The sequence below is a fragment of the Mytilus californianus genome, unplaced genomic scaffold (genome assembly GCF_021869535.1).
Source record: "Mytilus californianus isolate M0D057914Y unplaced genomic scaffold, xbMytCali1.0.p SCAF_7, whole genome shotgun sequence".
Taxonomy (NCBI): Eukaryota; Metazoa; Mollusca; class Bivalvia; order Mytilida; family Mytilidae; genus Mytilus; species Mytilus californianus.
The window spans coordinates 45,103,486-45,117,127 of record NW_026262723.1 but is presented as its reverse complement, the minus strand read 5'-3'; the positions used below and the strand labels follow the sequence as shown (position 1 = coordinate 45,117,127).

Below are 13,642 nucleotides of genomic sequence, written 5' to 3'. Positions count from 1 at the left end.
GTCAGATGACACCTGCCAGCTAGACATTTACACCTTACAATCATTCCATATACCAAATATAGTAGACCTATTGCATACAGTATAAGAAAAAAAGACCAAAACACAAAAACTTAACTATAACCACTGAACCATGAAAATGAGGTCAAGGTCAGATGACACCTGCCAGCTAGACATGTTCACCTTACAATCATTCCATATACCAAATATAGTAGACCTATTGCATACAGTATAAGAAAAACAGACCAAAACACAAAAACTTAACTATAACCACTGAACCATGAAAATGAGGTCAAGGTCAGATGACACCTGCCAGTTGGACATGTACACCTTACAGTCCTTCCATACACTGAATATACTAGACCTATTGCTTATAGTATCTGAGATATGGACTTGACCACCAAAACTTAACCTTGGTCACTGATCCATGAAATGAGGTCGAGGTCAGGTGAAAACTGTCTGACGGGCATGAGGACCTTGCAAGGTACGCACATACCAAATATAGTTATCCTATTACTTATAATAAGAGAGAATTAAACATTACAAAAAATCTTAACTTTTTTTTCAAGTAGTCACTGAACCATGAAAATGAGGTCAAGGACATTGGACATGTGACTGACGGAAACTTTGTAACATGAGGCATCCATATACAAAGTATGAAGCATCCAGATCTTCCACCCTCTAAAATATAAAGCTTTTAAGAAGTTAGCTAACGCCGCCGCCGCCGCCGCCGGATCACTATCCCTATGTCGAGCTTTCTGCGACAAAAGTCGCAGGCTCGACAAAAAATTACTCGTGCCCCCCACCTCTTTAAAAAAAAATCAAAAGGTCTGGTCGTCCCTTTATGAGGGTATGGAAATCGACCTTTATATAAGGTTTAGTATTCAAAAATCAACATTTGTTTAACCTTCAAATAGATAAAAATAATCGAATCTTTAGCGAAATGCTAAATCAATTTTTTTGTCATATGTTGTAAGGAGATTAAGTAAAACCAAGTTTGAGCTTTCTAAAAAGCTGTGGACTGCTTCGCTCTACCCTAATTTATTGTAATATGTGTGCATGTGGTTGTTGATTGAGTATTGGAAATGCGGTATTTTTAGATATTGATTGATATAAAATGGATGTCTTAGATTTGGAATATCAATTTTTGTATATATATTAAAACATGAACTTTTCTGAAATTTTAAACTGGCTGTTCAGTGTTTAGTTAATGTGTTTTTGTGGAGTGTTGTTTTCTTAGACTAGTTCTTTCAGCTGGTCATTGACTTGCGATTTTGATTGCTAGTTCTGTATACACTGGAAGTGTGCCTAGATTGGCAGAAGGTATAAAATACAGATAATGCATTTTTGTAAACATTGTATAGGAGAGTTGTTTAGTAAAAAAAAATTGTAAGGGTTCCGCGGAACCCAGTGTCTCGCCTACTTTTGCTGTTAATCGCAGGCTCAACAAAAATGAGATGAGGAAAAAATTCAATAAAAATATTCCTCTCGATACAATTTTTTTATTGTAAGAAGCTTCTGTCCAAGTTTGGTGAAAATCCAGGATAGTTTATGAATCTAATAAATGTTTTAAAAATTTAACTGCAGACTGTATCTAATGTTAACTGGAAGACAAGAGTGCACACGCTGAAATGTCTCGCCTTCTTTACTAATCACTGATATTATGTTGATAGTTCTAAATATAAAGCTTTATTACAACTGTCACATAAACTTAACATTAACCAAGAAAACTAAACATTGACCAATGAACCATGACAATGAGGTCAAGGTCAGATGAACCATGCCAGGCAGGCATGTACAGCTAACAATTCTTCCATACAACAAATATAGTTGACCTATTGCATATAGTATTAGAAAAACAGACCAAAACTCAAAATCTTAACATTGAGCAATGAACTGTGAAAATGAGGTCAAGGTCAAATAAAACCTGCGCGACTGACATATAGATCATAAAATATTTCCATACACCAAATATAGTTGACCTATTGCATATAGTATTAGAAAAAAAGACCAAAACTCAAAATCTTAACTTTGACCACTGAACCATGAAAATGAGGTCAAGGTCAAATGACACATGCCAGCTAGACATGTACACCTTACAATCATTCCATACACCAAATATAGTAGACCTATTGCATCCAGTATAAGAAAAACAGACCAAAACACAAAAACTTAACTATAACCACTGAACCATGAAAATGAGGTCAAGGTCAGATGACACCTGCCAGTTGGACATGTACACCTTACAGTCCTTCCATACACCGAATATACTTGACCTATTGCTTAGAGTATCTGAGATATGGACTTGACCACCAAAACTTAACCTCGTTCACTGATCCATGAAATGAGGTCGAGGTCAAGTGAAAACTATCTGACGGGCATGAGGACCTTGCAAGGTACGCACATACCAAATATAGTTATCCTACAACTTATAATAAGAGAGAATTTAACATTACAAAAAATGTTAACTTTTTTTTCAAGTAGTCACTGAACCATGAAAATGAGGTCAAGGACATTGGACATGTGACTGACGGAAACTTCGTAACATGAGGCATCCATATACAAAGTATGAAGCATCCAGGTCTTCCACCTTCTAAAATAAAAAGCTTTTAAGAAGTTAGCTAACGCCGCCGCCGGATCACTATCCCTATGTCGAGCTTTCTGCGACAAAAGTCGCAGGCTCGACAAAAAACTAAGTCCATTTGTAAGTAAAATATGGATAAACAAGTACAAAATTTTAATAAAAATTTCCTTCTAGATACTAGCTTTTGATCATAAACAAACTTCTGTCCATGTTTGGTACAAATCCAGGATAGTTTAAGAAAGTTATTAAAATTTTAAAAACTTTAACCACAGAGTGAATGTAATGTTTCCTGGCAGAAAAACTAAGTCCATTTATTAGTAAAATACGGAAAAACAGGAATTTTTTTTTTTAAATTTACTTCTGGATACTATCTTATGATCATAAACAAGCTTCTGTCCAAGTTTGGTAGAAATCCAGGATAGTTTGAGAAAGTTATTAAAATTTTAAAAACTTTAACCACAGAGTGATTGTAATGTTTCCTGGCAGAAAAACTAAGTCCATTTATAAGTAAAATACGGAAAAACAGGATTGATATTTCAATATTGAATTTCAGTGTGCAATATATGCATAATGAAACGAACATGAATTAATGACAGATGATCGGAACTGAAATACACATAGTTAATTTTCCGGCATTTGATGTCTTATCCTGAGACGAGAAAAGTCTGTACTTCTTTATCTCATTTAAGCCAATAGCTGTTGCTGTATCTCAGCCGCATCAGAAAGCAACCAATCAGAATGATCAATCTATATGTGATAAGTAATTATTTCAAGATGGCGCGTATATCGACTGAAACTAATAGCTCCGCACCGTGATGCGAAGCAATAAAGCACGAAAGCAACCCTTAATGTGAAAGGTGTACCTGACTTACTCTTTCACGATAAGAATTTACATATTTCAGTATTTTAATCAAACTGTATCCAAGGGTAGATATCTAAATTAACACTTTATCAAATCAATCTTTAGTATTTCGTAGATTTTTTCCCCGAAAATTTACAAGAATACACCATCAGGATCTAAACTGATTTTCACCTGCCATTATTAGATTTTATGCGACTATATTTCTTTAATTCAAAAGATGCATTATAACTTCTAGCTCTAGTGTATAAATAAGTATACAACATATTATCACAATTGTTCTGTGTGCAAGATATGCGCGTCTAGGTCTTCTTACTTCTCTATTATAAGGTTTATATAAATTGTTTATGTCATAGCCGCAGCCGGATTTGCATCCCTTGTAAAGCATTCTGCGATACCAATACCGTCTCAAAATGTTGTTTTATAGCATGTTATTTTCAAAAATTTCAAACAGTATAAGTCGCGAGCATGTACCTTTTTATACTAAAGATGCTTTTGTTTTATTAGAAATGTTCTTTAAACCAGCATATTGGTTGTATAGTTAGTTGCCTTTAAAAATAAGACAATAATACTTTATTTAATAAGACTTATAAAATAAGATGTGGTATGATTATCAATGAGACGACTGTCCTACAGAGTTCAAACGAAGTGGATTTAAGCAATTGTAGGTCACCGTACGGCCTTCAACAATGAGAAAATCCCATACCGTATAGTCAGCTATAAAAGTCCCCGACTTGACAAACGAAAAGAACAATGGTCTGATTAATGACAAAACGATAAACGAAAAACAAATATGACAGACAGCAATCTACAACTACTTAACTAGGGACAGGCACATATAGAATGTGGCGCGATTTAACATAGTTGTGAGCTCTCAAATCTCCACTCCCCTGGGACTGTGAACAGCACAACATATAACAAACCAGGTTTTTTTTAAAGAAAAAGATATGTAACTAGTAGTTAATGTAAACTATGTTATAAATCTAAAACTATATTTTGTGACCTGGTCCTTGTTTGACAAACTGAATACTAGTACCTGTTTAAAGAGAGCATATGAGGAAGACATTTTTCCAAGTAAACATTACGATGATACATGGAATAATCAAAGTGCATAAGGCGAGTCATTCTTAAGTGTGTATAAAAAGATTTTCTCACAAGGTTAACAGAGTTCAAATAGTCTGGTTTACATAAAATGTGTATATAGAATATCATTTGAATTTGATTTGCTAATGCCAGCTGTCATTTAACCATACGAGTAGCCTGTCAAAGACACCGCAACCGTGTAAAAGAAAGTCAGAACATTTATCCGCTGTCGTATGTATCGTATTCAAATTGTAAACGCTTAATTTTTTTTTTCAATATCATAATTTTATGACTGGGAGAAAAGATAAACTTATTTTTCATTTGTTAAATGTATTAAAATTGTCTACATTACATTGCATCTCATATCTGATGTAAACTCGGATATAAGAAACATAATACATTTCTTGAAAAGGACGGCATATACATTTTTTTTTAAACTAGCAAGTTACCATACAGTTGGAAAACAAGTTGTCGTATTGTAAATCTGTAAACATGAGCAAGTTGCCGTACCCTAGGCTTAATTGGTGTTTACTGATATTCTTTAGAAAACATCTTTTTGATAGCGAATGCCAGTAAATATGATGTCACAATATCATAATCTCAAAATTTGGTTGGTACCCAATTTCCGGTGGCGATGATACACAGGATATCAACTGTGAGAACATATGCTTTAGTTTTTCATCATTATATATACCTGTGTCAAATGCTCGACCATGTCTTGGAGTTCTTGTGAGGCTATATACAGTTTACTCCTACGAATTGGATTCACGTTACAAATTGTCACGGCAGGAAACTTGAGGTTACTAAATCCTAATTCAATTTTGGTATTCACAGGGTACTTCGTGAACTGATTTATAAGATAGTACAAGTGTGAGCCCATCCCAACAGTACAAGCGATGAGAAGACATATCCAGAAGATCTTTTGTCCCCTATTTTTAGCACTGTATATGTAGAATACACCTTGCATGGAAGTCTTCTCTGCAAATCGTGCAAAAAGACGTTTGAAAGACTTATTTCCTGTTGAATTTACAGATGTACTGCTTCTACCATGAAGACCACTCTTTCTCTAAAATAAAAACATGATTATTATTTACAATTTCTGCATAAGAAAACATAAATGTTTTGTTTTATGTCGTATTATTCAGTTAAAACATTTCATAAACAGTTGTTAAGTAAATCTAAGAAATTTACTGACTGAATGGATGTGTCTGGAAATAAGACCATGGAAGTTACAATACAATTTCGCATGATCATCTTACGAGTATTTACAGTTCTTGAATCCAGCACTGTCATAGGTTTAATTTCAAGAAATGAATTGACCTGAGAAAGTTCGAAATTTTAAATGAAAATGCCGAAGTTATTTGGATGTAAGCATAAATTTCCGTAAAAGAGGTAAGGCCGATATCCTGTAAATTTGTTTCTTTCATGAAGTCATACGGGAAAAACAGAGAAACATGATGAAAATAAGAAAATGAAAGAGTTTACAAATGATTATATTTAATTGATTTTTGAACATGAACAATTTTACACAATTCCATAAAAGAAAAATACTAAAAGACAATACATGTTGGGTTTAAATTGAATATCACTACTTCACTTTTTTGTTTAGATATAATACAAAACAAGAGTGCACACGCTGAAATGTCTCGCCTACTATACTGACCATTGATTTTATGTTGATAGTCTTACATATAAAGTTTTACTTAGTACAAGTATCACATTATCATTTATGATCCAAGAAAATGAGGTCAAGGTCAGATAAACCAAGCCAGAAATACATTTACACCTTTAATACAATCATTTCATACACAGAATATAGATGACCTATTGTTAATAGTATAAAAGAAACAGACCAAACCATGGAAATTCTATATTGACCAATGAACCATGAAAATGAAGTCAAGGTCAGATGAACCCTCCCAGACAGACATGTACACCTTAAAATCATTCCATGCATCAAATATAGTTGACCTATTGCTTATAGTATCTAAGAAACAAAGTTAACCAGGAAAACTAAACATTGCCCAATGAACCATGAAAATGAGGTGAAGGTCAGATGATACCTGCCAGACAGACATATTCACCTTACAATCATTCCATACACCAAATATAGTTGACCTATTGCTTAAAGTTTAAGAAAAACAGACCAAAACACAAAACTTAACATAAGCAATGAACCATGAAAATGAGGTCATGGTAAAACAAAACCTACCAGACTGACATGTACATCGTAAAATATTTCCATACACCAAATATAGTTGACCTTTTGCATACAGTATTAGGAAAACAGACCAAAACACAAAAACTTAACATTGAGCAATGAACCGTGAAAATGAGGTCAAGGTCAAATAAAACCTGCCAGAATGACATGTACATCGTAAAATATTTCCATACACCAAATATAGTTAACCTATTGCATACAGTATTAGAAAAACAGACCTTAACACAAAAACTAAACTATTAGCACTGAACCAGGAAAATGAGGCCAAGGTCAGATGACACCTGCTGGCTGGGCATGTACACCTTACAATCATTACATACACCAAATATAGTAGACCTATTGCTTATAGTATCTGAGATATGGACTTGACCACCAAAACTTAACCTTGTTCACTGATCCATGAAATGAGGTCGAGGTCAAGTGAAAACTGTCTGACAGACATGAGGACCTTGCAAGGTACGCACATATCAAATATAGTTATCCTATTACTCATAATAAGAGAGAAATTAACATTACAAAAAATGTTAACTTTTTTTTCAAGTAGTCACTGAACCATGAAAATGAAATCAAGGACAATGGACATATGACAGATGGAAACTTCACATCATAAGACATCTATATACAAAGTATGAAGCATCCAGGTCTTCTACCCTCTGAAATATTAAGCTTTTAAGAAGTTAGCTAACGCCGCCGCCGCCGCCGCCGGATCACTATCCCTATGTCGAGCTTTCTGCGACAAAAGTCGCAGGTTCGACAAAAATGGTCAAAATATACAAACATTTATTGATTTTAAGCAGATTTTGATATTCTCAATTTTTTTTCTTCATGTTCTCTGATTAATAAACTGTTGATACATGCAGAGATTTGTCTCGCCTTTATGTTATTTTGAAAGTATAAAGAAAATTTGAAAATAAATGGCAATATTAAACAGTCAACAGACCATGACTGAGGGGCGGGACCAAATAATATCCATGGAAATGAGATGTGCCAACTGCATACCAAATATAGTTGACCTACCACTAGCGGTTCTCCTTGAACTGACCTAATCACAAATAATACATTGTTGACGTCGTCGCCATTTTAGTCTCGCTTTTTCTACTTCGTCGTGGCGAGACAAAAATATATAGCAACTGACTTACAAAAAGCCTCGGGACCAGAAGTATTCTGTCGTGCTTTGAACTGTTCGCGTCTAAATCAATTCAATTATGATTTCAAAGATAATAAAAGAAAACGGAAAGAAATTAGACATTCAAACGAGGAAAATAAAACAATCGATTCAGAGAAGAATGCAAGGCCTATTAACTAAAAGACAAAAGACATACAACAGTCCATTAAACACTGCACATAGAAATTAATATCGTGCAAGACATATCACTAATATGATGATAATAGATGTTGACGAAATGTTTTTTGAAATTATAGCAATTCTTTGTTGACTAATGTTCATTCGTTATTACAAAAAATAAACTGAAAATATCTGTCATTTTCTCCCTTCCCAGTTACCCCTATTACTTTTTATGATGTGGACTGGTCACTGTTATTGAATCTTATGCAATTTGGATTAAATTATTATTAGTTTACCTTCAAACTGTTTATTTTTTGTCATACACGTATATTGATTAAATCAGAACGTGCATGAATATGTACAGTAACTTAAACGACTTTCAAACTGGACACTTCAAAATTGTTGTTAATCTTAACAAACAAACAAAATTTCAGTTTCATTATAATGTTATAATTACAATTAATCCCAAACAAAAGTAGTCAGTCAACAAAGTCGAAACATGTCTGATCTGCCTATTTTTGGACATTCAATACGATCGTTTTAAGGTCAAATTCTTCTACCTCACAAAATCTTGTTAGGCAGTTATAGTAATATGAACCCTTCTTTGTACTAGACCGATACGAGCTGGATTTCTAACGTGTTAGTTCATAAGGTAACAGTCCACAGGAAGACATGTCACCTTACTAGGAGGGTATAGTAAGCGGAAAATCAAATCAGGACTGAACTCGGGTATTTCGAGGGAGTGGTTAAGCATTTACTGTTCATCTGGTTACACTAAGGAACTATTTTACTTTGTTGATTAATTTGTGTAAAGAGGCCAGGCATGCAACAGTATTTAATCATCAGCCTGCTTGATGGTATATCGTATACTTAAGGAAGAAAAGAAGAAAAAAAAAGACGAAAACTTATAAAATAGTTAAAATATTGCAAAGAAAACTGGAGGATGTACAAATCAAACAAAAAATCAGAAGTGAACTATTTATTTATCTAGGGTCAGCCATGCCTCAACTTTTACAGCTGCACATGTTTGTCTGTACTCGGTCCTGTACAATTGGTGGTGTAACCATAGCTTTATTAGTCAATAACTTAAGCAGATTGGAGAGAATCCTTGTAAATGGGTACTATCCTCATTTATGGGTACTATCCTCATTTATGGGTATTATACCCCAAAAACGGGTATCAATTTTCAGTGATAAAAAAATAAAACTTTGGATTTACGGATATTTTCTGTCATGATGGCGCAAACATCATTTTACCTAAACACGCCATGACTGAAATATCATCAGGATAAAAGTTAACAGTCCCTTCAAAAAGTAGGATTTTGGAGGCCATTAACTTTGCATTCAGTTCTCATTTTAACTATGGTCTTTAAGGAGAAAATGTTGCCATTTATATGAATATTTGCGCCATGACAACTATCATGATGAAATAAAAAATTTGATTTTTCATCACAGTAAATTGACACCCGATTTTTGGTATAAATCTTCCCCAACCTGTTAAGATGAGCAAATATATGCTTTCATCTCTTTTCTTAATTATGTTTATACGTTTGAAATATAATATACAGAGTTTCCGTTTAAGGTGGACGAAAATGGCTGTGTTTACGCCTCAAAAACCGCTCTGAGTACAGACTAACCTGTGCAGCTGGAAAAGTTTTAAGGCCTGGCATCCAATAGATATATATCATCTTAGTGCATTTTGTGTTTCAGAAAGATAAAATCTCTTTTGGATTTTGATGGGCATTTTTTTATTTCTGCTGTTGGTGTAAAAATAAACAAACACCTGAATTACATTTGATACTGTCCACTCAGATTTCATAATCACAATATAAAAAGGAAAACAATTATCATGAAACATATGTAAACTAGAGGCTCTCAAGAGCCTTATGTAGCTCACCTGTATCGACTGTGGTTTTGAAAATCATGTAAAATAAGGTTAAAATCATAATATATAGTATTAGGTACCCTAATAATGATTGAGGCCAAGTTTGGTTTAATTTGGCCCAGTAGTTAAATTAAAAGCAGGTCATCCCATTGTATTCTTACAATAGTTACTGAAGACCCCTTATCATTATTTAAATTAGTTTTCAAGTTGTGACCATTTGAAATTGTTTTTTTACAATTTTCCCTTATACTTCTATAGTAAACCCTATGTTCTATGTTTAGCCATGGCGGCCATGTTGGTTGGAAGGCAGGGTCATCGGATACATTTTTCAATCAAGATACCCTATTGAAAATTGTGTCTAAGTATAATTCTATTTGGCCCAGTAGATTAAGTGGAGAAAATTTTTGTAAAAGATTACAAAATTTTAGAAAAAATGTTAAAAATTGACTATAAAGGGCAATAACTCATTAAGGGGTCAATTGACAACTTTGGTCATATATTGTCTTATGTGTAGATCGTAATTTGCTGAACATTATTGCTGTTTACAGTTTATCTCTATCTATAATAATATTTAAGATAATAACCAAAAACAGCAAAATTTTCTTAAAATAACCAATTCAGGGGCAGCAACTCAACAACGGGTTGTCTGATTTGTCTGAAAATTTCAGAGCAGTTAGATTTTAACCTGATGAACATTTTTACTTATTGTCAGATTTGCTCTAAATGCTTTAGTTTCAGAGATATATAAGCCAAAAACTGCATTTTACCCCTATTTTCTATTTTTAGCCATGTCGGCCATGTTGGCAGGCAGACACATTTTTTAACTAGATACCCTAGTAATGATTGTGGCCAAGTTTGGTTAAATTTGGCCCAGTAGTTTCAGAGGAGAAGATTTTTGTAAAAGTTAACGGACGACGACGGACGACGGACGCCAAGTGATGAGAAAAACTCACTTGGCCTTTTAGGCCAGGTGAGCTAAAAAATCAGAAATAATTTCACAGTTTTTGTCGAGCCTGCGACTTTGTCGCAAAAGCGAGACATAGCGATCCTATATTCCGTCGTCGGCGTCGGCGTCGTCCACAAATATTCACTGTGTGGTTAGTTAACTTTCTTAAACTATCCTGGATTTCTACCAAACTTGGACAGAAGCTTGTTTATGATCATAAAATAGTATCCAGAAGTAAATTTTGTAAAAAAAAAAATCCTGTTTATCCGTATTTTACTCATAAATGGACTTAGTTTTTCTGCCAGTTAACATTACATTCACTATGTGGTTACAGTTTTTAAAATTTTAATAACTTTTTTAAAACTACCCTGGATTTGTACCATACTTGGACAGAAGCTTGTTTATGATCATAAGATAGTATCCCAAAGTAAATTTTGTTAAAAAAAATCCTGTTTATCCGTATTTTACTTATAAATGGACTTAGTTTTTCTGCCAGTTAACATTACATTCACTCTGTGGTTAAAGTTTTCAAAATTTTAATAACTTTCTTAAACTATCCTGGATTTGTACCAAACTTGGACAGAAGCTTGTTTATGATCAAAAGCTAGTATCTAGGAAGAAATTTTGTAAAAAAAAAATCCTCTTTATCCGTATATTACTTATAAATGGACTTAGTTTTTCTTCCAGTTAACATTACATACAGTCTACAGTTAAAGTTTTTAAAACATTTATTAGATTCATAAACCATCCTGGATTCTTACCAAACTTGAACAGAAGCTTCTTACATTCAAAAGATAGTATCTAGAGGAAAATTTTCAATAATTATTTCCCCATTTTTGTTGAGCCTGTGACTAACAGCAAAAGTTGGCGAGACACTGGGTTCCGCGGTACCCTTACGGATTTTTTTATGTTTATATTTGTAATTCTTCACTATCTGTATTAGATATGTTTGTATTTGTGTTTGCTTAACACATATGGGTGTATTCAGTGACGGACCCAGAACTTTTCATAAGGTGGGGGACAACTGACTGACCTAAGGGGGCCTGCTCCAGTCATGCTTCAGATATTCCCTATATAATCAACCAAATTTTTCCCACAAAAGGGGCCCCTGGATCCGCCTATGGTATTTTTTGCAAATAAAAAATTACTATTATTACATAAACACAGCCATTTTCGTCAATTTGTTATTATGAACCTTTACATTTTTGGTATCCGTAAACAGAAAGAATTCCATATGGCACCCCACGGATTTAAATTAATACATTATTATGTTCTTTTAGTATGGTGGGGATGCCATATGGAACTCTTACCACCATTTCTCAAATGGGGGATATTTTTCTAGTGTTAACACATATTTTTTAATACGCATTTTAGTCTTGAAATGGCACATATTCATGAAAAAGCAGCAAAAACTTTCAATAGATGAATATCCCAATTTACTGAGAAGTACAAGCGTATGATATAAACTTCGAAAAAAATACAATTTTTTAAGGTTGATAAAATTTGTTAAACCCAAAATTCTTTTCAGAGTTGTTTCTTGGTTAATAGATTTGTGTCATTTTAAGTAGAAAATAATCAGACAAGAAAAGTTGTTTTTAGCCTTATCAAATGAATATTCAATTGAGGGATTGTAACTCATTTTTGGGAATAGTTCCCCATTTGGCGGATTTGGGCTATAGTATCCAAAATGGTTTATCAATCATGGTGATAATTCCCAACCAGTGGAAATCTCCCGTGCCATAAACTTTGATATTTTGTCTATTTCATTTAACACTTACCTCGTTCATGTTTAGATCCATAGTCCAGCAGAAGATATTCTGGTCGAAAAATTCTTTTTGAAATCCCGAGTTATTTATTTAGTGTTGTCGATGCTACCTTCGATTGCTAACACTTCTCAATACAACCAATGGGGTTAACATTACTCAGACTAATCTAAATCTGACGTCAGATCACATTTGTATAGTCATTACCCAAAACAAAATGTAAACACGTTTCTAAGAAATAGACCAATCGACACAATGAACAGCATTGCATGCATTGTGGGCTACTACGAGTTTACAATCACTAGCGATCATGTGGAATTTGGTTAATAGTAAGATCTTACTATACAAATCCTTGGATTAACAGTGTAAATTTTTTTTAGAGTCTCGATATTTCATGTTTACAATTGTAATAAATTATAATATGTATAGCATAATCTTCAATGAGCATGCTCAGTTTTAAACTAAGATTCGTTCATCGGCTTAAACACTCGACTTATCGTCGTCTTTTCAAAGAAGTTGAACAAGAATTGTCTAAGCGCCACAGAGAACACGGCATATAATTCCTGCTGAATATAAAGCATGTCCAGGCCCAAGCTTTACATGCTTGCAAAGCAAAATGGATTTATGTTGACTTTTTGGCAAATCAGTATTCGCAATAATTTGTTATATAAATAAACTGGGCACGATTTAGTCAGTCAGCTTGACATATTGTGTGGACACCTCTCTATTCAGCCAGGATTCTTCTTCGTCAAAACTATCTCCCCCATTAGGGAGCTACCATTTGATTTTTATGGGGGGGGGGGGGGGGGGTAGGATGAAAAATTTTGCCTTTTTATTTTTCACTCTCTTCGGTCCTGAATTTTTTTTTATTAGTTTATCCTGACTTTTTTTTACATAAAATGTCATCCTGCCTTTTTTTTTTTGCGAAGTTGCTCATCCTGCCTTTTTTTTACTTAAAACTCCTGTCTTGCCTTTCTTTCAAATTTCACACCCCCACCCACCCCAATAAAAATCAAATCT

The 13,642-nt window shown here is 33.8% G+C and overlaps 1 protein-coding gene across 1 annotated transcript in view; it reads right to left on the bottom strand.

The window, feature by feature from the left end:
* The window catches only part of LOC127709129 (degenerin-like protein unc-105), a 56,928-nt gene extending 44,140 nt beyond the window's left edge, over window positions 1-12,788 (bottom strand). Inside the window, exons 1-2 of the mRNA XM_052214487.1 lie at window positions 12,638-12,788; window positions 5,218-5,589 (exon numbers count right to left, since the gene is read on the bottom strand). Coding sequence (XP_052070447.1) covers window positions 5,218-5,589; window positions 12,638-12,658 — 393 coding nt within the window. The 5' untranslated portion in view covers window positions 12,659-12,788. The remainder of the gene's footprint in view (window positions 1-5,217; window positions 5,590-12,637) is intronic.
* Between the last annotated feature and the right edge of the window lie 854 nt (window positions 12,789-13,642).